Source organism: Oncorhynchus keta, chromosome 5 (genome assembly GCF_023373465.1).
Source record: "Oncorhynchus keta strain PuntledgeMale-10-30-2019 chromosome 5, Oket_V2, whole genome shotgun sequence".
Taxonomy (NCBI): domain Eukaryota; kingdom Metazoa; phylum Chordata; class Actinopteri; order Salmoniformes; family Salmonidae; genus Oncorhynchus; species Oncorhynchus keta.
The window spans coordinates 24,123,459-24,148,605 of record NC_068425.1 but is presented as its reverse complement, the minus strand read 5'-3'; the positions used below and the strand labels follow the sequence as shown (position 1 = coordinate 24,148,605).

The 25,147-nt window shown below is 41.6% G+C and overlaps 3 protein-coding genes across 3 annotated transcripts in view; 2 read left to right on the top strand and 1 right to left on the bottom strand.

The window, feature by feature from the left end:
• The window catches only part of LOC118372555 (titin-like), a 28,922-nt gene extending 26,721 nt beyond the window's left edge, over positions 1 to 2,201 (top strand). Inside the window, exons 23-29 of the mRNA XM_052518320.1 lie at positions 13 to 72; positions 265 to 342; positions 569 to 655; positions 847 to 879; positions 1,094 to 1,144; positions 1,539 to 1,610; positions 1,787 to 2,201. Coding sequence (XP_052374280.1) covers positions 13 to 72; positions 265 to 342; positions 569 to 655; positions 847 to 879; positions 1,094 to 1,144; positions 1,539 to 1,580 — 351 coding nt within the window. The 3' untranslated portion in view covers positions 1,581 to 1,610; positions 1,787 to 2,201. The remainder of the gene's footprint in view (positions 1 to 12; positions 73 to 264; positions 343 to 568; positions 656 to 846; positions 880 to 1,093; positions 1,145 to 1,538; positions 1,611 to 1,786) is intronic.
• Positions 2,202 to 2,835: 634 nt separating this feature from the next.
• On the bottom strand, positions 2,836 to 6,349 carry LOC118372557 (perforin-1-like). The gene is made up of 5 exons (XM_035758497.2): positions 6,202 to 6,349; positions 4,976 to 5,563; positions 4,630 to 4,768; positions 4,254 to 4,471; positions 2,836 to 4,086 (listed from the first exon to the last, which is right to left on the bottom strand). Exons 2-5 carry the CDS (start codon positions 5,506 to 5,508, stop codon positions 3,207 to 3,209), a joined length of 1,770 nt encoding a protein of 589 aa, XP_035614390.2. The 5' UTR covers positions 5,509 to 5,563; positions 6,202 to 6,349; the 3' UTR covers positions 2,836 to 3,206.
• A 4,455-nt stretch (positions 6,350 to 10,804) lies between these two features.
• Positions 10,805 to 24,182, top strand: LOC118372564 (progestin and adipoQ receptor family member 4). The gene is made up of 3 exons (XM_035758505.2): positions 10,805 to 11,945; positions 18,147 to 18,365; positions 19,041 to 24,182. Exons 1-3 carry the CDS (start codon positions 11,672 to 11,674, stop codon positions 19,472 to 19,474), a joined length of 927 nt encoding a protein of 308 aa, XP_035614398.1. The 5' UTR covers positions 10,805 to 11,671; the 3' UTR covers positions 19,475 to 24,182.
• Positions 24,183 to 25,147: the final 965 nt, after the last annotated feature.

Below are 25,147 nucleotides of genomic sequence, written 5' to 3'. Positions count from 1 at the left end.
GGTGTTCCACAGGGGGAGGAGTCAGTCAGCTTCCTTACAATGGAGCCCCAGTCAATACTGCTGGACTGGATGGTAAGAGCATTGTGACCCAAGGAATCTCTTGTATTACAATTATTTGCTGTGACTTGTGACCCTGCTTATAAAGTGTGGATGTGTGAGGAAGAAAAAAAATGTTTGTGTGTGTGGTTGTGAATGTTTATGTGAGGTCTTGTTGTAACAGTATTAGACACAATTAAATACACTTGTTGTAATAAACTCTCCCAGCAGGTGATGGAAGCTTCCCTTATGGTGCTCAGCAACTGGGCCTTGGTGGTGATGGAGGCAAATCCTCTGGCAAATATGGTGAGACTGGTAGTGTGTGTGTGTGTGTGTGTGTGTGTGTGTGTGTGTGTGTGTGTGTGTGTGTGTGTGTGTGTGTGTGTGTGTGTGTGTGTGTGTGTGTGTGTGTGTGTGTTGTGTGAGAGAAAGAGAAAGAGACAGAGATTGTGTGTGTACAATGTGCTTGTTTGTGTGGTAATTTCTCTCTAAACCTGTCTTGCTTCTGCTGTCTCTGACTATTTCTCTAAAGGCAACGGTGGATTGCCACAGGGTGCACAACAGGGTGCACAGCCTTATGGACCTGCGACTGGTGGTGGGAAACCACCTTGCAAAAATGGTACATGTCTTTGTGTACATGTCCGTTTGTCCTATATGTGTCGTCTGTCGCTATACGTATGCGTTTGTGTGTCCGCACGTCCGTCTGCTCATGTGCTACATATGATGTTGTGTGTTTTCTGTAGTATGTCTGAATGTGTTTGTCGTTGTTCCTCCTATTTACATGTGGGTACTTGTCTCTTGTCGTTTCAGGAAACGGAGGGGGCTTTGGAGCACAGCCAGCAGGTGATTAAACTCACACTCACAACCACAACCCCTACACTGCTTGCCTCAGGAAATTATGTGTGTGGTAACTGCTTAAGGTGTGAATGCATGTGGGTGAGGAAGAGCACACATTTTTCAGTGTTAGTCTGTTGTGCGTGTCTTGTAAATGTCCCTTGTGTCTCTGTGTGTCCTGTTTGTGGTAAATATTGTTACGACTCATCTTGTCACTGCTTAGGCTATGGTCAAGGACAGCTGGGTGCAGGTCAGAGTGCCCCCTACAGTAACGGTAAGTTATATAGTCACATTCCCTGACTGAAAGTCCTGCTCTCTTCTGTCAGAATAACCATATTAGTTACTATCAGTGGAGGCTGGTAAGGGGAGAACGGCCCATAGTGATGGCTGGAATGGAGTAGATCATTATAGTAATTATAGTATAGAGAGGGAGATTATTGGTTGGAATGGAGTGGATGGAATGGAATTAAATGTGTTGCATTCCATTTCATTGACTCCATTCCAGCCATTACTGTAAACCATCCTCCCCTCACCAGCCTCCACTGGTTCCTACATCTAACCAGGGATGTCCATTAACACCGTTGCATTTTTGTTTGTTTTGTTGTTTGGTTGTTTTGTTGTCTGCTGAACTAACAAAACCTAAACCTCTGACTGTGTGTCTCCTTCAGGAGCAGGAGGGAAGGAAAGCAAATATGGTGGTGGTGGACTGACTGGATTCTTTGGAAATGGAGGGTACAAAGGTGGGTGGGATGAGTGTTTGTTACTCATTTATGCTTGTCTCTGTGACTGAGCACATGAAGTCACCTTACTAGTCATTTAGATCAGAGCTTCATGGTCTACCTTGTTTTATTGTCCTCTTTAACCAACTGCTTCACTTAACAACATTTCTTATCTCTCTCTCTCTTTCTCTGTCCAGGTTAAGTCAATCAGCTGAGGCCTTCTTGAAGTGAATATTTGTTCCGTTCCGTCATGTGTTCATGGTGATGTTTGTTGTTTGGTCTGTTGTTACATTTAACTATTCCATTTTTGTTCTGTATTTGTCTGGTTTTTTGTTCATGGTCCTTGTCTTTTGTGTTGTTGTGTGTCTGTCCCCTCTCTTCCTCTACTGGTTTTGGAGATTGTGTTGCCAGTGTGTTTGTGTTCATATCCATTTCACACTAAAGGGCAGAAAGCAACCGTATAATGTCTGTCAGTCTCCTCATTCTTTTAACCTTGGCAAAAGTATGGCAAATGTACTGTACATGTGATGTGGGGGTTGAGTTTTAAGACTGAAGCTCTATGAGTTTAAATCAATACCAAATAAAATCAAATTTAAAGACCTGTTCCCAAAACCTGACACCTGAGTTCTTCTGAGGTCATTATAAAGGGGGATATTCTCTGGGATATTGTGATGGACAGTACATACAGAAGATGTAATGTGTATGAAAAACTATTCCTTAATACCTCAGTATGCCAGTGGTGTTTGTTCATGACATAGTACTTCTTATGTTACTGTATTGCTATTACTGACAATGTATCCCCAAAGACCTTTATCATGTTCCACAATGGAAATAGTTTTGTCGTTATCTCAACACGGCAGTTCGTTTCATTCGTCTTTTGCATGGCGTCCCCTAAACTTTATCCGTGCACAGGAAACCATAGCCCTTCCTCTCTCAAGTAATGCAACTGTGCCTTCAAACAACTGATATCTCACATACAGTAAACAAAACCAAATGCAACATAACGTAACAATACAACACCTGACAGAAAAATAAATGACAGCTTTGCACGTGCTCATCTTGCATCAACATGTACATATTGCCTGATTGTTAACTTCAGAGAACTTTGCATTTGAGACATAAACGAGGTCTCCCTGTGTGTGCTATAAGCATTTTATTATGCATAAAGTAACCCAATCATTCAACAATTTGAAACTGAATGCAAGCTACCTTGTAAATAAACACAAACAAGTACAAAACAAGCAACTAATACTCAAATAGTTTTATTTTGTTTAAATGTAACCTTTATTTAACTAGGCAAGTCAGTTAAGAACAAATTCTTATTTACAATGACGGCCTACCCCGGTCAAACCCAGACAATGCTGGGCCAATTGTGCACCACCCTATGGGACTCCCAATAATGGCCAGATGTGATACAGCCTGGATTTGAACCAGGGACTGTAGTGATGCTTCTTGCACAGAGATGCAGTGCCTAAGACCGCTGTGCCATTCGGGAGTTCAAAGATACAGTATAGAAAACAAAACACATTTTACCAAAACATTTATTTTATTATTTTAGGTTGGAGAAATCTACCTGAAAATGATCTGGGGTTTTGACATGGTTCACCATGCATACCTCTAAAGTCGACCACACTCTCTGTTCCCTGGACTGACGCTCTTGTTGCCATGGAGATTGGGTCCGTCCACCAACACTCCCATACTCACCAGCATGTCCTTTGGAATGAGACGGGAGTGGCGAGACACATAAACCTTCTCCAGGTGGGGATTCATAGGGGAGGGCACATAGTCCATACAGGCGGAGCCACCTAGACTGGGGGCACACACCGCCTCCCACTTGTAGAATATTTGGCCATGCTGGAGGTTGCAGAGATCCTCCTTCACCCCGGCCGTCAGCTCCTTCTCACATTCTCCTAACAAGTCGTCGTTCCACTTGTCGTCCTCGTCCCACACCTCAAATCTCAGCTTCTTACTGGTTGACAGATCCACGGTTCCCAGGTCATAGCTCATTGCCCAGCTGGGGTTGTTGTTGTTGTAGATAACTTTAGTGCGTCCGATTATCTGGCCTGCGAAAGCCACCTTCACGTAGCCGTCAGTGGCAGTGGTGTGGTCTCCCCACAGGTTGGCCCCTCTCTGAACAGTGATGACCACCCGCGCCAGGCCCTTGCGGGTGGGGCAGCAGTCGGCGCTCACCCCAGGGATGTTGTGGCAGTTGCAGACGCAGGAGTCTCTGTGGTCACTTTTGATGCCAGTTTGACAGGGTTCAGAACAGTTCTTCCACAAGGCCTTCTCCAGGATGTAGTCGCTGATGGCCTTGCGCAGGTGCTTCCGAGCTGGGTTGGTGGTGGGCAGCAACTCATGGAGAGATTCCAGCGAATAGGAGACGATGTCCGGATAGTGTGGTAGGGAGTCCAGCCATGCCTTGTAGGAGGGGGGATCTTTTTCAGCAGAGAAGAGGAGCTCTGGTTCTGTGGTGTGGCCACCTTTCACCTCTGTGAACCTGTAGGGTGTCAGAGGGGGAAAAGGTTTTTGTGAGGGGCAGTACACATTTCAGCAAGGGAGAGTATGTATTGATTAGGGAAGTGTGAAGAGAGAAAGAGACAGAAATAAAGAAATTGTGTGAGGGAGAATCTATATGTGAAAAAGCAGCAGACTATAATTCCTCACCTATCATTGAAGACACTGGAGAAGCTGGCCTTGCTCTCTGTCTTAGACTTATCCTCCTGACAGTGCTTGAACTCAGTCTTCAAGCTGTTGCTGTCACCCACACTGGCAGACGCCTCCACATCCAGACACATCTTCACCTCCTCCGCACTGAGACCCTGCAGGCTGGCCTGGCACTGCATGATACTGGTCACAGACTGCACCGTTCCACCCAGGCTCACCTACACACAGGATGAGAGGTAGAAAGTAATGAATGTTCCCAAAGAGATGCCAGTAAACTGCACATCTAGGGGCAAACATCCCTAATTTTGCTATTTAGTTTGTGTGCCTATTGCCTTGATGATTTACCACATTGATGTTGACCATCTCTCTCCCTTACCTTGGTAATGTAATGCGTACCAAAGTTATCAATAAGCTTGTAATAACGTTGTTTGTTTTCTTGTTGATATATTTTGGGGAGATTCTTCACTGCTGTCTTGAATTCTCGGTGTAACTTGGGCTGGCCAGATACTCGATAGCTATTTTTGGAGAGAAAAGAGAGAGGGGGGTTAATATTGTATGGATACAGACAAACACTCATAAAATGAAATGATCACAGAAATATACCAGACATAAACATCCAAAAACACACTTGTATTTACAATCCCCAAAGGAAACTGAGATGAGGTTTCACAGAGACACATGGGTAAAATGAGCTCATGCTGTGTGGGCCACCTGATGTTTACCTGTAATACCCGCAGGACACACTGTGGCTTGTGAAACTGAACTTGTCAGTCTTGGTTTTCTCCATGGAGTACTCAGCCAATTTGGAGTTGGTACCAGCAAGCATAATCTTCCCACTTTTTGACCCCTTCTCTAACTCTAGATTGACCTGCCAGTTATTCTCCACAGAAGAGCCACTGGAGCTGACGAGAGACTCACTGGAGCGATGGAGTTTACTGGACACTTTCATACTACACTGGTGGTTTGGTCTCCAATCCACCACTGCCAAAGGAAGCCTCTGTTGTTTCCCTTCCAGATAGGGATTCTTACAGAGGGTGCAGGTCTTGTCTTTGCGTTTCCACACGTTCATGTCAATGACAAAGGCTCCTTTGCGTTTCATTTTGGTGATGTCAAAGCCTTCCCCTGCTAGGTTGGTTCCAGGAGCAAATTCTGCCTCTTTGCACTCATTGGCTGAGCCGATGGTGCATGATTGGCAACTGGGACGAGGAATGGACAACATAAGCCCTGCCCAGAGGCCCACTATCAATAAGGACATCCTGGATGAGGTGAGAAGATGTTTGCGACGGACAGCTACAAGTCACTGTTTCATGCTGAAAAAAATCAACGTTATTTAGAGGGTCATTATTATAATGAAGTAAACAATTATTGATAACCAAGATATAACATACATAACTTATTGCAAGTCAGCATGCAAATGTAACCTATAGGCTAGATCATAAGCTAACAATGTTTACCATATTTTACACAAACATATGAAAACTTGGTGCTGGTCTACATGGAACTTCTACAAAAATATTCCCAATTTACATAATGGTTATTGTTGAATTCTAGTTCCGTCATCATATTCATTCCCTGAATTGAATCCTCAATGGAAATTAATCTTGACCCTCAACTAGGAAATACATAATAGGTTATAAGCATAACACTTGCATAAATTCAATCTTGTTTGATTTCATCCCACTTGTTAGTTATTTATCCATTTCGAAGGCCACTCTCTTATTGACTGTACCGTTTTTTTGGTTCATATTTTGTTCAATTTCTCTTACTTTTGTTATCTAATGTGGTAGTAAATGTGTTACCGCAGCCTACTATCAAAGTCAAATCCAATTATTAGAATATATGTACTCAAAAATTATGTTTTTGTCCATATTCACATAACTACTTGTGTATGCTTCCTTTCTATAAAATTGGTGCAAAGCAAAACTAAATATACAGCATTAAAACTCACCTTTGACCAGTCTGTCCACTATGTGATGGATGTGAGAGTGAGAGGCTGGGGTAATAATGTACCGTAATTAAGTTCCTTTTTGATATAGGAAAAGGTGTGTTCGTACTCAAACGGGACGAGCAAATGGAAGGTTGAGGGGATGTTGGTCTTAGTATAGACGACACAAAAGAGTGTCTGCCACAGAATAGAACATTCTGTGGTTTCAGAGAGCGAGAATTGAGCGGAAGAGGGGTTGGGGTGGTGGTCTGGTGTGCTGCTCAGTGGAAAAATACGACAGTGGTCTTTCAGTTAAATGCCTTCATCTGACAGACCATTTACTTTGTCATTTCTCTGAAGTGGTGGTGTGGGTTGATGAAATGAAACTGTTGAGAAGATAATGATAGCCTACTAGGTCTAGGGTAATGTGATATAGGCTGGAATTTACCTTCTCATTCAATATAACAAGCTACATGTATGTTCTGAAATGACCAAATATAATCAGTTTGTTACGATATGAGAGAGCAATATGAGTTGGCCATAGATAACTCAAGGAAGAATGGTTTTTATTTTGTCAATAAAGTTTTTTACATTTTCAATATGACATTACACCATTACACTAATAACAACAAACACATAAGACACAACAAGACAGAAAACAAGACAGCAATCAATCAATCAAATTGATTTATAAAGCCCTTCTTTCAACAGTCACAAAGTGCTGTACAGAAACCCAGCCTAAAACCCCAAACAGCAAGCAATGCAGGTGTAGAAGCACGGTGGCTAGGAAAAACTCCCAAGAAAGGCCGGAACCTAGGAAGAAACCTAGAGAGGAACCAGACTATGGGGGGGATGGCCAGTCCCTTCTGGCTGTGCCGGGTGGAGATTATAACAGAACATGGCCAAGATGTTCAAATGTTCATAGATGACCAGCAGAGTCAAATAATAATAATCACAGTGGTTGTAGAGGGTGCAACAGGTCAGCACCACAGGGGTAAATGTCAGTTCGCTTTTCATAGCCGATCATTCAGAATATCTCTACCACTCCTGCTGTCTCTAGAGAGTTGAAAACAGCAAGTCTAGGACAAGGTAGCACTTCCAGTGAACAGGTCAGTGTTCCATAGTCGCAGGCAGAACAGTTGAAACTGGAGCAGCAGCACGACCAGTTTGACTGGAGACAGCAAGGAGTCATCAGGCCAGGTAGTCCAGAGGCATGGTCCTAGGGCTCAGGTCCGAAAAAGAAAGAAAGAAAGCACCCTTCAAGCATACAGTACCAGTCAAAAGTTTGGACACACCTACTCATTTAAGGGTTTTTCTTAATTTGTACTATTTTCTACATTGTAGAATAATAGTGAAGACATCAAAACTATGAAATAACATATATGGAATCATGTAGTAACCAAAAAAGTGTTAAACAAATCTAAATATATTTTATATTTAAGATTCTTCAAAGTAGCCAGCCACCCTTTGCCTTGATGACAGCTTTGCACACTCTTGGTATTCTCTCAACCAGCTTCATGAGGTAGTCACCTGGAATGCATTTCAATTAACAGGTGTGTCTTGTTAAAAGTTAATTTGTGGAATTTCTTTCCTTCTTAAGGCATTTGAGCCAATCAGTTGTGTTGTGACAAGGTAGGGGTGGTATACAGAAGATAGCCTTATTTTGTAAAAGACCAAATCCATAGTATGGCAAGAACAGCTCAAATAAACAAAGAGAAACGACAGTCCATCATTACTTTAAGACATGAAGGTCAGTCAACACGGAAAATATCAAGAATTTGAGCGTTTCTTCAAGTGCAGTTGCAAAACCATCAAGCTAATGATGAAACTGGCTCTCATGAGGACCAACACAGTAAAGGAAGACCCAGAGTTATCTCTGCTATAGAGGATAAGTTAATTAGAGTTACCAGCCTCAGAAATTGCAGCCCAAATAAATGCTTCAAAGGAGACTGCTTGAATAAGGCCTTCATGGTTGAATTGCTGCAAAGAAATCACTGCTAAAGGACACCGATAATAAGAAGAGACTTGTTTGGACCAAGAAACACAGGTAATGGACATTAGACCAGTGGAAATCTGTCCTTTAGTCCAGGTTTGTGAGTTGTGGTTCCAACTGCTGTGGTAGGTAGGTGAACGGATGGTCTCCACATTTTTTATTCCCACCGTGAGGCATGGAGGAGGAGGTGTAATGGTGTAGGGGTGCTTTGCTGGTGACACTGTCAGTGATTTATTTAGAATTGAAGGCACACTTAACCAGCATGGCTACCACAGCATTCTGCCGGCTGATCATTTCCAAATGTGCTTCAAGCTTAATTTTGATGTGTCAATCAGAACTATCAAAATAGATACAATGGCATCAAGTCTCTCATACAAAGAGACTGATATTTATGGCATGTACCACCCATAGGGTCACCTCGTAGGACAACTATTGAAATGTTGAGACTGGCCGACTGGGAGACTCATAATGTTATTCAAGTTTAGATATGAAATGACACTCATCTAGAGAGAGAGAGGGAGTGAAAGAGCGGGAGGGAGAAAAAGAAAGAGAGAGAGTGCAAAAATATCCTTTGTGTACAACGTAAAACACTAAATAATGCATGCAGAGTAGAATTAGGCCGATACCCAGTAATTACCAAAATCCAGAAAAGATACGTTAAATTCTACAACCACCGAAAAGGAAGTGATTCCCAAACCTTTTATAACAAAGCCATCGCCTACAGAGAGATGAACCTGGAGAAGAGTCCCCTAAGCAAGCTGGTTCTGGGTCTCTGTTCACAAACACAAACAGACCCCACAGAGCCCCAGGACAGCAATACAATTAGACCCAACCAAATCATGAGAAAACAAAAAGATAATTACTTGACACATTGGAAAGAATTAACAAAAAAACAGAGCAAACAAGAACGCTATTTGGCCCTAAACAGAGAGTACACAGTGGCAGAATATGTCCCACCTTGACCTGAGAGCCTTTTTATGTTTCTATTTCGGTTTGGTTGGGGTGTAATTTGGGTGGGCATTCTATGTTTCTTTATTTCTATGTTTTGGCCGGGTAGGGTTCTCAATCAGGGACAGCTGTCTATTGTTGTCTCTGATTGGGAATCATACTTAGGTAGCCCTTTCACCCTCCTTCAGTGTGGGTAGTTAACTTTGTTTGTGGCACTTAGCCCTGTAAGCTTCACGGTTGTTTGTTTCGTTTGTTGTTTTGTTGGCAACATTTTAAAATAAAAGGAAAATGTACGCTCACCATGCTGCACTTTGGTCTACTTCCAACGACACCCGTGACAGAATAACTGACCACTGTGACTGACCCAAATTTAAGGAAAGCTTTGACTATGTACAGACTCAGTGAGCATAGCCTTCCTATTGAGAAAGGTTTCCGTAAGCAGACCTGGCTCTCAAGAAAAGGTGGAAACTAAGCTGCACTTCCTAACCTCCTGCCAAATGTATGACCATATTAGAGACACATATTTCCCTCAGATTACACAGACCCACAAAGAATTTGAAAACAAATCCAATTTGGATAAACTCTCATATCTATTGGATGAAATACCACAGTGTGTCACAGCAGCAAGATTTGTGACCTGTTGCCACAAGAAAAGGGCAACCAGTGAAGAACACTATTGTAAATACAACCCATATTTATTTATTTCCCCTTTTGTACTTGAACTATTTCACATCGTTACAACACACATAATATCACATTTGAAATGTCTTTATTCTTTTGGAACTTGTGAGTGTAATATTTACTGTTAACTTTATATTGCTTATTTCACTTTTGTTTTATCCATTTCACTTGTTTTGGCAATGTAAACATATGTTTCCCATGCCAATAAATACCCTTGAATTGAATTGAGAGAGAGAGAGAAAGAGAGAGTGTGGAAACAACATTTTAGATTCATATTTAGAGAAACATTCATATGCTCCTAATACCTAAGTTATTACTTTTTGGTAAACAATTGTTTTTGTAATTGAATCACAATCTATACAGTCAATTAAAATTATTAAGCATACCTCGAACAATATAGGGACAATATATTTTCTCTATGCTTTGCCCTCTCACAACTACAGAGTCATATCAGATAGAAACGCACCCATATAATAATATAATATATGAACACACCCATGAATACAATTCTGCCCTCCAATTGGTTTAGTAATGGCGTGTTCATGTTATAGGCTTTCCTATTGGCTAATGAAGAGTGAACATAGAGCGCAAGCTGCAAGGGCTGGTTGATTGACATGGCTTCCGCCACCCTGGCTGGCACTACAGTCAACCTTTCACCTTCTTATCCAATGTGCATTTTTGTGTATTTTAAACTAAACTTTGCTGTTGTAGGTCTATATTTGTTAACTACGTGAAAGTAATTAGAAACATACATAGAAGAAGATGTAAGATTAAAAGTACAAATAACTGTTTCTTCTTCATGTTTCCTAATTTCTAGAGAGGATCACCCAATTATTGGTGCAGCCATTATTAAACATTATTCCAAAATAATACCAGACAGTGACTGGTGAGGTATGTATCCCTGTCTCCCTTGTGCTGTTTTCTCATAAAACCCCAGTGTCAGTCTCCGCAATAATTCTCTTCAGTACCGCTCTATACCAACATTGGATTAGAGCGTCACCGGTACAGGGCATCAATCATCCGATGCGAGGGACTCGACGCCGGTGAACATTTAACAAGAGTTTGGACGGAATCTTTATGGGAAATGGGGGTAACAATACGAGAGAATATTTGGACACGAAAATCTATATTTTTTGGTGTCGGTTTAACATCTTCCTTATACATATTTGTTTGAAATCTCCCAGTGCAAATCACAGCAGTAGCACGCTAACGCGTTCCATCGCACTACATCTGCAGTTGTTGGTCGGTGACAAACTAGCTACCGTTAGTTAGCTGTAACCAGAATATGGATATTTTTGTAAAGACAATAGAGGTGATTGTGCTCGAGCGTGTAGCTGATTTTACGTTATGACCTGCTAACGTTAGTACTGTATTGGAAATCTGACCGCTAAACCCATTCCTCTGTAGTCAGTGGTATCAAGGTGACGGATGGAAGTCGCTAAACTGAAGCCACTGGACTTGTGAACCGGTGTAGATAAACTAACTGTGGCTAATGCTATGTGCCGTGGAATGTTGTACGCTAGCTAGCGACACATTGAGTAACTAGCTAGCAGCTACCATGAATTATATTGTGTTAGCTAACCTCCGACAGATGTTGGGTGGTATGTCGGCAATCAAATGTAATATGTAATGTATACCACGGGCTTACACCATGTATGTGGTTGGCCTCGTCCTTGTCAACCCCTGTGGTTGACACAAGTATCGGTTTTTAAAAGCAAACAGCGGGATAAAAACGCTGTCACCGGGTAGTGGTGCTGAAAAGAAAGAACATATTTTCTGTCGCTAGCTCGCTACAGTACTGCAGCAATGGGAGCTAGCTAGCTATATAGCTAGCAGCACATTATAGCTAGCTAACCCCCTCAGATTTTATCAATGGTGTCTAATAAATTTTTATTCGCAATAATTCTATTATATGTGTATATAGGTGTACAGTCATTATTTTACTTTTTTGGCGGCGTCGTTGTAACTATTTTGGTTGCTATGGCATTTTTAAATGGACCCAGACTATTAGACTGGGCGAATTCACCTCCTCATCTTCAATTCAACAAATACGTCCTGACTGGATACCGACCAATATCTTCTGTCCAAGACTGTATAAGAAGCCTTTTTTACATGCACAACGAACTGGGAAACATATACACACATGGTGAGTTTAAATATTTTGAGATGAAGATAACTTTCTGGCTGGCTAGCTAAATGTCTCTAGAAGTAAATGAGTGGGTTTGCTAGCTAGCAACAGAGCAGTGCAGGCTTCGCTATGGAGCGATTTCAGTGTAAACAGGAACGATTTTAATTCAATATTTTTGTATTAAGATATTGAATTTGAATTCTATATTTTTCGATTTGTAATGCACAAATTGAGTTATTGAATTCACGAATTGCACTTGTATTTCATGATTTGAAACTGAATTGAATTAATATTTCATTCCGTTTTAAAATTACATTTAAATTGCATTAAATATTCAAATACAATATTTATATATTCAGTTTAAATATGGTATATATTGCTTTCATTGTCTGTGTATTAAGTTTACAAAATATAATTTCAAGTTTAGCAAAGTTTCATATATTCAACTTCTCAGATGCATTCAGATTCACTTTTCAAATTCAGTTCTTTAAATTCAGATTCAAAACTAGAGACATCATCCTGATACTTTGCTAGCAAGGAATGGTAAAAACAAAATAACAGATAGAATCACACGCTCCAGGGTTCACTCCAGGATATTTTAACAAGGTGGTGCAGCAGAGTACGGCTGAGGGGAGGCCTGGAGCAGGGCAGTGACCCCCTTTGGACTCAGAGATTTTTTTATTTTTAAGACGTGTAAGTGCCATTTCCTCCAATCTAGAGCAAAAAAATACTCTATTAAATGCGAACAAAAAAAGATGTTTTTTACATAGTGGTGCAACCAGTCTACAAGGTGGCGCAGCATCGCACTTACATTGGGGAGAACCATGCGCTCTGTGTTAAACAGGTTTCAGGAATTTTCTAAAGCCAATGTGTCATGTTGAATTTATCTTCTTCCAATGAATTTGGCTCTAGCGTTTGAACTCTTTGGGCTACAAGCTATTATGACCCCTTTGCTGAAAGCTAAAACTTGGAACATGGATGTGGTTTCTGTGACCATGTTTATGTGATGAGAACCTTGCCTGAGATTTGAAGATGTGTTAGACATATTCGACATATGCGATTTAGCTAAGTGGGCTAACACAGTCTATGACATGCTGGAGACCCGGTTTGAACCCAGTAGGTCACAAGAGCAAGATTAAATAGGGAGTGGAAAAGCTATCCTCAGAAGGGCTATGACAGGGCAATTCAACTATATTCTTATGGGGGCCAAATTGCATTTATTTTTGTCACACTCTATTGCGTGTCCTGTGTGCATCATAGAGGGGAACAGAAGGAACGACAATATTCAAGAGAGTCTTAGAGAGTCCCATTCAGGAATGGGGTCATAATAGTTTATAGCCAAAATGGTACACATATTAGAGCCAAATTAATCGGAAGAAAATAAATTAAACATGCCACATTGGCTTCAGAAACCGCCGGAACCCTGTTCAACCTGTAGAACGTTTGATTCAATCTGTTAACTTCTACCATTCCTTGCTGACAAAGTACCAGGATGTTGCCTCTGGTTTTGAATCTGAATTTAGAGAACTGAATTTGAAAATCTATTTAATTAAATTGAAATTAAAACTATTAATTCAATCCAGTTTTCAATCATGAAATACAAATGTTGAATTCAAATACAGTTTCTGTTGGCACGGAAGTCGCTCCGTACTATGACCAGTGACAGCAGCCATGGGAAGTGTTAGCTGGCTAGCTAACTGGCAAGCAGCTTGCTATTGTAGTTAGTTGAATCACAGTAAGTTGCCAAAGACAAATCTCAACACCAGCTGATGACTAATATAATAAGCTTTATGTAAAGTTTTGGTTGCACTTGGTAGTACATTACAGCACAGAATAAACTGGTAATAATGTGGTAATTATGTCAGAAAGTATGGTAACAAGTTTGAGATCTTCACAATGAATTTGCCCACATACTCTTATAATTTCAGTATATGTGTTGGGTAGAGAAGGAGAAGGCTCTCTGTGTCTCTAAAAATCATCTTAATTTTCAGATTGAAGTGACCAAGACTGCATATGAAACCATGGTCTCTAGCATAGGATTCTTGATGACCTCAAGTGAAGTGAACTTGCTACGGTATAAAGGATGCTTGTGTACCAATGGAGTGTTGAGTTTTAGTGTCAGCCAACTCCTTCCATTTTACTTACAGCACACCTGCCAACAGTCATTGAACCAGACAGGATTAGTGATCACCAGGGCAGGGGGGAATTTATTCCTGAAAGGAAGAGGAATCCTTTATTAAGACCAGGAATGATTGATTGATTGGCAGGCAGCTTAGCCTCTCCCTTACTATGCAATTTGTCATTCAGAGAAAGTAATTCAAAGAAAAAGGATGTTCAGAGAAAAACGTTTGTCATTCAGAGAAAAATGTTTGTCATTCAGAGAAAAAGGTTATTGCAATATTCTTACAGCATAATAGCATTTAGAAAATAGGCTACATAAATACGGATGTATGACTCATTGGGTCTCATTGGGTAAAAGCGTCTGCTAAATGGTATATATTTATATATTTCAAGTTGGTGAAGTCAAACAGGTCCCATTTTTGGTAATATATGGCACCTGAAAACCAAATATGATTGTCCACATGCTACATTTGCACAATAGGTTCAACAGCTGGAATACTTTTGGATAGAAACACGCAACTCCTGTCTAAAGAGTAGCAATCATACTTTGGACCGCTTAGGCTGTGTTTACACAGGCAATCCAATTATATTTTTTACACTAATTGTTTTTTTGGCCAATCAGATCAGCTCTGAAAAATATCTGATGTGATTGGTCAAAAGACCAATTAATGGAAAACCCCCAGAATTGGGTTGCCTGTGTAAATGCAGCCTTAGAGAGCCTGTCCAGTTGTACTGTTCAGTCATGCTGAGGGAGGGTATGGAGGGAGGGGTGCAGAAGAGATCAAACTCAAAATAGATGTTAGACAGGAGGCTGGTGGGAGGAGCTATAGGAGGACGGGCTTATTGTAATGGCTGGAATGGAATAAATGGAACATTATCAAACATGGAAATCACATGTTTGACTCCATTTCATTTATACCATTCCAGCCAATACAATGAGCCTGTCCTCCTATAGCTACTCCCACCAGCCTCCTCTGGTGTTGGATTGCATTGGCTGTATCACCTGGCCAGGACAAATGATTTTACATTCGGAAAAGCAGAGTGAGCGAAAGACGGGAAGAAGGCAGGATGTGGAGGAGAGTGATATGTGTGTATCAAATTTCAAGGACCTGATTTTGCCCTCCAAGCACATCCCAATAGCCTAAGTGAAGCAACCTACAACACATCTCTGTAGTTTAAGGGTAATTCCATGGTAACGGAATTACGCTGTGATTTTTCACAGGAAAGAACTGTGATCTTTGCATCTGCACTGTTTTCCAGTAAATGTTTTAATTGTATTTACTGTGCAGGGATCTCCCAAAGAACGTAAGAGAAAAAAACCCCAGTGCCTTCAGAAAGTATTCACACCCCCGGACATACCTCTTTTTTTGTTGTTACACCCTGAGTTCAAAATGGATTTTTAAAAAAAGTCTCTCATCCATCTACACACAATACCCCATAATGACAAAGTGAAAACACGTTTTAATGTTTTTTTTTGCAAATGTATTGAAAATTAAATGCAGAAATATCTCATTTAAATAAGTATTCACACCCATGAGTCAATACTTTGCAGAAGCACCTTTGGTGGTGATTACAGTTTTGAGTCGTCTGGGGTATGTCTGTATCAGCTCTGCGGATCTGAATTTGGGTTTTTTCTCAAGTTCTGTGAAGTTAGATGGGCAGTGGTGGTGAACAGCATTCCAACGCTGGAAAGGATTCCAGCCTTGCTTTGGCTGTATGTTTGAGGTCATTGTCCTGTTGGAATGTAAATCTTCTCCCCAGTCTAAGGTCGTTTGCACTCTGATGCAGGTTCTCATCAAGAATTTGCCTGTATTTGACTCCATTCATTGTTCCCTCTATCAGTCTCCCAATCCCTGCAATTGAAAAGCATGTCTATAGTATCATGCTGCCAGCACCATGCTGCACAGTAGGGATGGTGTTAGACGGTTGATGTTCTGTGCCTGGTTTTCTCCAGACATAGCGCTTTGCATTCAGGCCAAATAGTACAATTTGTCTCATCAGACGACAGAATATTTCGCCTGATGCTATCAGTCTTTCACCTGCATTTTTGCTAACTCCAGGCATGCTGTCGTGGCTTTTTCTCAGAAGTGGCATCTGTCTGAACACTTTCCCTTAAAAGGCTGTAGAGACTGTTGTCCTTCTGGCAGGTTTTCCCATCTCAGCCAAGGAACTCTGTAGTTCTGTCAGTGTTCATTGGGTTCTTGGTCACCTCCCTGACCAAGGTCCTTCTTGCCCGGTTGCTCCATTTGGTCAAAAGGCCAACTCTAGGCATAGTCTGGATAGTTCCATATTTTTTTTATTTCCCAATGATGGAAACCACTGTGCTCTTGGAAACTTTGAACACTCTACAAGTTGTTTTATACCCTCCCCAGATATATGCCTCATCACAATCTTGGAGATGTACTAGTTTCTTGGACTTCATGGGATAGTTGCAGCTCTGACATATATAGACAGGTGTGTTCCTTTCAAAATGCCCCAAAAATGTAATTGACAACAGGTGAACTTCAAGGAGGTTGTAGTGACATCTGAAGGATGATCCAAGGAAATTGGATGAACCTGAACTCAATTTGGAGTGTCAAAGCAAAAGAGTGTGAATACTTATGTAAATGAGATATTTCTGTATTTAATTTTAAATACATTTGCAAAAATCTTGAAAAAATATGTTTTTACTTTGTCGTTATAGGGTATTGTGTGCAGATGGGTGAGAAAATACATCTATTTAATCCATTTAGAATTCCCTCTGTAACAACAAAATGTGGAATAAGTGAAGGGGTATGGATACTTTCTAAAGGCACTTACACTCAGTGGCCAGTTTATTAGGTACACCCATCTAGTACCGGGTCAGACCCCCCTCTTGCTTCCAGAACAGCCTGAATTCTTCAGGGCATGGATTCTACAAGGTGTGGTTGGTGTTCAAACATGGCTCAATTGGTAGCAAGGGACTTAACATGTGCCAGGAAAACATTCCCCACACCATTACACCACCGCCACCAGTCTGTACCGTTGACAGCAGGAAGGATGGAGCCATGGACTCATGCAGCTTAGGCCAAGTCCTGACACTGCCATCAGCATGACATAACAGCAACCGTGATTAGTCGGACCAGGAAAAAATTTTCCATTCCTCAGTTGTCCAGTGTTGGTGATCACGTTCCCATTGGAACCTCCTCTTCTTGTTTTTAGCTGATAGGAGTGGAACCCGGTGTGGTCGTCTGCTGCAATAGCCCATCCGTGACAAGGACCGACGAGTTGTGCGTTCCGAGATGCCGTTATTTGCCTGTTTGTGGCCTGCCTGTTGTTAGCTTGCATGATTCTTGCCATTCTCCTTTTGACCTCTCTCATCAACAGGCTGTTTTCGCCCACAGGGCTACGCTGGCTGAATGCTTTTTGTTGGTCGCACCGTTCTCAGTAAACCCTAGACACTGTCATGCGTAAAAATCCCAGGAGGCCGGCCATTTCTGAGATACTGGACAATCGTACCACGCTCAAAGTCACATGTCATCCTAGCGTTCAATCTAACAGTAACTGGATGCCTGTTTGCCTGCCATATGACTCACTGTCTGTAGGACCAAACCATTTAAACAAACATGTTTTATTACTTCATTTGTTATCATATAAGGCCATTGTTTGCTCTAGATTGCAGGAAATTGCAGTTACAGGTGTTCATAAATCTTGGCTGTACTCTGCAGAACCTCCTTGTTAAAATATCCCGGGGAGAACCCTGGTGTGTAAGTTGGTCAAAGTAGTCATTGTACATAGTTGTTTTTTGCTTGCCATACAGTCTCTGTGTAATTCTGTTACCGTGGTATTGCCCTGTAGTGCAGCAGTAATTGTTGCTGAAGCTAAACAAGAGCTTGTGGAAGGTGGAAAAAGGTGTCTATGCAGTAGCGCTATGCCGTATTGCTAATGTGATTGGAAATTCATAACACATTTGACATTTTCTGTCATTTCATTGGAATAGATTAACAGGTGAAAATAAACTATCCAGTACAGTAGTGCAAACTGCAAGCGTTTTGTATTGGTAAACCTGGTGCTAGTTGTCAGCAAGATTTAGGCCTATTTGACCGAACCCTGTTTATCCCCTTCACCCCTTCCTGACAGGTATCCCTCTGCTCTGCTTCCTGTTCCTCATCCCGCTCAACTTCCCCTGGTCCCAGATCAGTGTGACATGGCTGGGTGTGGTCCACTTCCTGGCCTGCCTGTCCCCCCAGCTGGGCTCTGTGCTCTACCACCTCTTCATGAACCACGAGGGAGGAGAGCCTGTCTACCACACTCTTCTCACCCTCGACATGTGTGGCATCTGTATGATCAACACGCTGGGTAAGCAGAGGGGCTTCTGGGTAGCAACTAAAAGCTCTCTCTCATTCTTTCTTTCATTCTCTCTACCTTTTTATCTCCCTCTCTCCTTCTATCCATTTTTTATTTACATATATGCAAATCATCTTGAGTATCCAATAACCAGTGGGTCGTTCCAGCAATTTGGTGCCTTTCAAGATGTGTAACTTGGTAGGGGGGAAAAAGTTTGATTTCACACTTTGTCATAAAGAGCACATGCATAACCTAACAAAAATAAAATCATTTTCCCATCTCATAAATAATGACTATAGTAAGTACCTATTCAGTGCCAAATAAAGTATTATTATTATTATTATTAAACCTTTATTTTGACAGGAAAGTCATCTATATAATACAGTACCAGTCAAAAGTTAGGACACACCTACTCATTCCAGGGCTTTTCTTTTCTTTTTACTATTTACTACATTGTAGAATAATAGTGAAGACATCAAAACTATGAAATAACACATATGGAATCATGTAGTAACCAAAAAAAGTGTTAAACTAATCAAAATATATTTTCTATTTGAGATTCTTCAAAGTAGCCACCCTTTGCCTTGATGGCAGCTTTGTGTGCATGATTCTCTGGGATGGGAATATTTCTTGTGGTGTAGTTCAATGACTAACTGCCTCTGACTTTGTGTGTTGTGTTTGCCTCAGGAGCGCTGCCCATCGTCTACAGCACCCTGCTGTGCTACCCATTCACCCGCACAGTGGCTCTGCTCGTCTACATCCTGCTGTCCAGCTACGCTATCTACTCGGCCATCACGGCGCGGAGTAGCGTGCGGCGCCTGCGCTCCTTTGCCTGGCAGGCCCTGTTCCGCTTCTCGTTCTTCCTGCTGCGCTGGGTGGGTGTGGGCGGCGGCAGCCCCACCTCGCTGCAACACTTCCTCACCATGGACGCGCTGGCTGTACTGGGCGGGATCATCAACATCTCGCGCATCCCAGAGCGCTTCCGCCCGGGCCTCTTTGACTACTGGTGCAACAGCCACCAGATCATGCACGTGCTGGTGGTGGGCTCCATCCTCTACCTGCACTGGGGTGTGCTGGACGACCTGCTCTGGATCAACAGCCACCACTGTCCCTCAGACTGAGCCCCACCCTGCCTGGAGGGGGACCAGTGGGGAACAGGGTTTAGGACCTCTGGGGGGGGGGACTGTTTCAAAAGTAATACTTGGGAAGGGAAGATGGGAGGTGTTCATGAAGACGTGCATGGAAGGCCAGATAAGGTGATTTACATAATAGGGATTGATGCAGGCTTTGACACATGTGCAAGAATGTTCATACTGTATCTGTGTCCACCTTGCCATTATACATGCGTTGCTATTTATATTAGGGAATATTGGCTCACTGGTCAACACACACACACACACACACACACACACACACACACACACACACACACACACACACACACACACACACACACACACACACACACACACACACACACACACACACACACACACACACACACACACACACACACAGCAGAGGAGCTGTGAAGATTACACACAAAGGAGATTAAGGATTTGATGTCATAAATACACATAGAAATGTCTACCAAAAAAATCATGATATGCAAGTGAAGTTACACTTGAGCAATAGTTGATTTGCTGTTGACTTATCCTTATGTGTTAATTACCATTTCAACCTATGTCTTTTGTCAAAGTGGACCTTCAATGATGCATTCATTCTTTCTGAAGTATTTTTCAGATATCATTCTATTGCAACCTATGCAGCACATAGCATATAAACGTTAGAACAAACACACACACCGCACACACTCACAGCGTAGCATGCATACATGCTAATAATGCACAAAGCACTCCCAGACCCGTCACAGAGTCCTATGGAACTACTTGAGTTACTGTGTATTAGAGAGGATATTCTCCCTCTCATTATTTCTTCCATGTTTGTTTGTCTTTCTCCCTTCTCTCTGGCTTTGTCTGTCTCTCTGTGGTCAGGTATGGGTGAAGGGTATGGGTAACTGGGTGAAGGGTATGGGTAACTGGGTGAAGGGTAACTGGGTATGGGTGAAAGGGTTCATTCCTTGGCTTGTGAGTGCTCATTTTGTTTGAAGTTTACCTCCCTTTTAGTGCAGTCCACATAGCCTAAATGCTAGACTGAACTTGGATGCTTTGTGCCATTGAAAATACAACCATTTTGAATAGGGAATCATGACAGATTATTTACATTTACAATTGCTATTGTTGAGTTACATGAAGCTACTCTTTATTATCGGTTAACCAATTAATCTTGTGAGACAGTGCTTTTTATTTATTCATCAATATCTATATTTAAAGTGACAATTCCTCACATTTAACTGAGGAATTTGAATTGGTTTTGAATCCGGATTATTAGAATTAGTTCATGACTATAAAGTTAAAAAAATATATTTTGTTGTTGATTATTGTAATCATGTTTGGCACTGTAGTCAATGAAAAGGGCACATAACGTCTTAAATGAAGATGCCTAAAACAGACTGGATGTCTCTCTTTATAATACCTGAACAATAGTTACATGACTGCAAGATGGATCTTGTTGACTGAAAAGGGAAGTTCTGCCACCAAACAGATACCAAATGTTTATTACGCTACGGTATTAGAGAGAGAGTTTGTGGTGAGGGTTTTTTAAATTAGAATGCACTATTATTATTTGACTACTAGAAACCAGTAGGTTCCCCTGGGAGGGTGGAAATGGCCGACAGCTAGGCTACTTTCTAGGCTTTTAACTGTCTGAGGCCAGATAATGATTTGGTATGAGGCACTGCATTCTATGCCAAAGCTGGACATTATTACTACATAACATAGCCCAGTTTGACTCTTTGCACTTTGTTACCCTTAGAGAGGTACTATACTGTAGTACCAAGCTGACCTGTGCCGTATAGTATTTCATTAGACAACTGCAACCAAGCATGAATGAACCCCTAACCCTCTCACCATTTTCACAACCAGTAACCCTGAGCAAACTATTTCTGGTTACTCAGTTTTAAAGTCAAAATTGTTGCCACTAGTTTCTGCACTGGCATTTGAGTTTATGCTCTGAGGAACAGTACAATGTTTACTTTTTGGATTACTTTTGTGTTTTATAGATTTTGTTCAACGATTGACTGTATGTGGAAGGTTGAGACCAAGCGGTTTGTTTTATTAATCTGCTTTGTTCTGAGGGACCTATAACCTAGTCGTCCCATGGACTAGTTAAGTTTGCATGTTTCTATGTAACATTGCACTTTTGTAACCTAGTGCACACACTCACACATACCCACACTAATAACCACTTCACTCACAAGTTGCCAAATGATGTGTCGAGGGCCTCCGTTGTAGCACATACTTTGCTCACATTGAGTCAAGGGTGAGGGAGAATGTCCCAGCCTCTCCCACACAGGCCTCAGACTGCAACCCGACCCTGACTAGTGTTAAACCGTTTCTCAGCCCCCTTATGAAACCACCCCTGTCATGGTGAGTACATTACAGCCATGGCCCCTTGTATCGTCATAAGCTGAAATTGTATTACAGTGCACTGAATGAAACGGATTATTAATGCATGTTAGTAGCTCTCAAACGGAAAGTCATTGTCTCATACGAGGACTTTAACTTAGTATTAGCCAAATGCTTGTGCATTGTAACATATGACACGTCATGTGTCAGTCACTCCAGCTAAGAGCTTTACATGCTGTCAGGGCAGTGGAACATGAGTGTTAAGAGAGGAACATACTACATACAGTATATACTAATACAGGAATATGAGGGACTAGAACAGAGGCAATACAACTATATCAAATAAACTGCACTGTTTATTTATTTTCAAAAGGGCTTTGGATCAAAGTGAATACCAGTAATGAAACTTATTTAAAGTCCATGTAAATACATGTATGTATGTAGATTATATATACATACAGTGCAAACAGTATATAACGCTGATACTTTTTTATACATGTAATTAAAGGAAAGAAAGCAGAAGTAGGAACCTGGAATTCAATCTGTATGTCACCTCAGACAATGCTCTGTGTCTGAGGGAAAAGGGACCTGAGGGGTGGTACTACTGTGTATTTAATATCAACCACATCCAACCTATTTACTCAAATATGTGAACCCAGATAAAACGGATTATTTTCAGTTCTGTTGTAGAGATGGGTAACCGTGTGGGTTTTTGAGAGACCCAGGGTTTAAGAATGCTTTTGCTCGATTAAATATAACCTCATAAAAATAAAAGATGGGGAAGATACAGGAGGGGGGGCATGTATGAATACCTCTGATTACAACTGGATATCTATGCATTATCAGATACAAATACATTTACACTGTCTGAAAGTGGATGTGTGTTCAAGTGGTGTTTCTCAACTGTCAGAAAAACAAAAAGGGTCAGTTCTCTACTCAAAGGGACTCCACCACCCTGGGTTTTCCACTTCTCAGGGTCCTATAGCTGTTACGTTGAGGCCAGGGGGTTCCTCTCTGAAACATGGCTTTTAGAGCCACACACCACAGAGGCCACCGTGAGGGACTCCGGAACTGGGTAAGGGTCCGAGGGAAGGCAAGAGTCAGCAGTAGTAGTAGAAGTAGGGATTATTTAGGGATTCTTGGGGTGGGATCTGATAAAACAAGGTGAAATGTATTTAAAGAGCGGTTGAGAAAAGAGTAAGACTGTGGAAACGGGAAGAGGGGAGGGAAGAGTGGTGGGAGATAGAACTGAAAACCATTTTTCAGAGATGGAACCAGGCCCACCAACAGTACCATTTTTCAGAGATGGAACCAGGCCCACCAACAGTACCATTTTTCAGAGATGGAACCAGGCCAGCCAATGGTCATTGTTTTAGTCTGTATATTCTGCTATTCTATGATGATAATGATGACATGATATATGAAACACTAACAAAATGTCATGTTTTTTTTTTGTACACAGGTGCCAGCTAGCCTGTTTCTGACTATTTATAAAGGATTAACTGTCCACTATTGTTATACGACGATGATACTTATTATTATTGTTACTCTGTGGAGGGTTGGTACTAATTATGATACTGTCTGTACTGATAATGAAATGTCCTTTTCCTCTTGATGAAGGGAGCTTTCTTGAGGGTCTGTCTGTTTCTCTGTTTGTCCTTGTCTTCAGTCTCTCGGTCTTTTGTAAATGAATTGACTGGCTGTTTATTTGGCCCCATCTGGTGGACATAACTCTGTAACGTTGCAGTCTATTGCAGGCATCATATTGTATCGTATAAAGGCTCACCGCCAACCGTTCTGTGTCTGGCAGAGGAAGCCCAGTTCTGATATTTTCACTAATTGATCTTTTGACCAATCAACTCTGAAAAAGATCTGATGTGAAAAGACCTGATGTGATTAGTCAAAAGACCATTGGTGGAAAACAAATACCAGAATTAGACAGGTTGCTTTTACACAGGCAATGTGACTGACTGACATACTTACTACTCAACAGTGTTAACATGCTAGGAGTGACCAAACCCTGCATGTTCAGGGTTGCACAAACCAGTTATGAATGTATATTATGAACCCTGTATGTTTGAATATATGAGCTGTTTTAAGATCTCATACTTCATGTGTGAAATCTGTGTTTTAATGTGTTTTGTCTGTCCTGCTCCATGTCTGGGTGCAAGTTGCATCCTACTGTGCCTCATCGACCCGCCTGTGTTCTTCTCACCAACACTTCTGTTAATTTATGGCCATCTTGTATCTCCCTGTGTCTAGTTTCTCTACGTGTCCATCTGTAGTGTCTTGCATTATACAGACAGGCCCTCCCACTCCTCAGTCTCCAGCAACGATTGTGCAATAAACTGAAGTCTATATTTTTAAACCTGTTTCTGGCCTTCCATTCTGTCTTTTTGGTCTCTCCTGTTCTGTTCTCTTGCTTGTTTTAATGGAGATGTTTTCAGGGGGTTTGAGGGAGCAGGGTCTGGTTAAAGGATGCATACATGTGTCTTTAAACAGAGCCTAGCTGTGCCATGGCATTCTCTGTTTGACTCCATCCTGTTATCCATACATGTGTGTTTAAACAGAGCCTAGCTGTGCCATGGCATTCTCTGTTTGACTCCATCCTGTTATCCATACATGTGTCTTTAAACAGAGCCTAGCTGTGCCATGGCATTCTCTGTTTGACTCCATCCTGTTATCCATACATGTGTCTTTAAACAGAGCCTAGCTGTGCCATGGCATTCTCTGTTTGACTCCATCCTGTTATCCATACATGTGTCTTTAAACAGAGCCTAGCTGTGCCATGGCATTCTCTGTTTGACTCCATCCTGTTATCCATACATGTGTCTTTAAACAGAGCCTAGCTGTGCCATGGCATTCTCTGTTTGACTCCATCCTGTTATCCATACATGTGTCTTTAAACAGAGCCTAGCTGTGCCATGGCATTCTCTGTTTGACTCCATCCTGTTATCCATACATGTGTCTTTAAACAGAGCCTAGCTGGGCCATGGCATTCTCTGTTTGACTCCATTCTGTTATCCATACATGTGTCTTTAAACAGAGCCTAGCTGTGCCATGGCATTCTCTGTTTGACTCCATCCTGTTATCCATACATGTGTCTTTAAACAGAGTCTAGCTGTGCCATGGCATTCTCTGTTTGACTCCATCCTGTTATCCATACATGTGTCTTTAAACAGAGTCTAGCTGTGCCATGGCATTCTCTGTTTGACTCCATCCTGTTATCCATACATGTGTCTTTAAACAGAGCCTAGCTGGGCCATGGCATTCTCTGTTTGACTCCATCCTGTTATCCATACATGTGTCTTTAAACAGAGCCTAGCT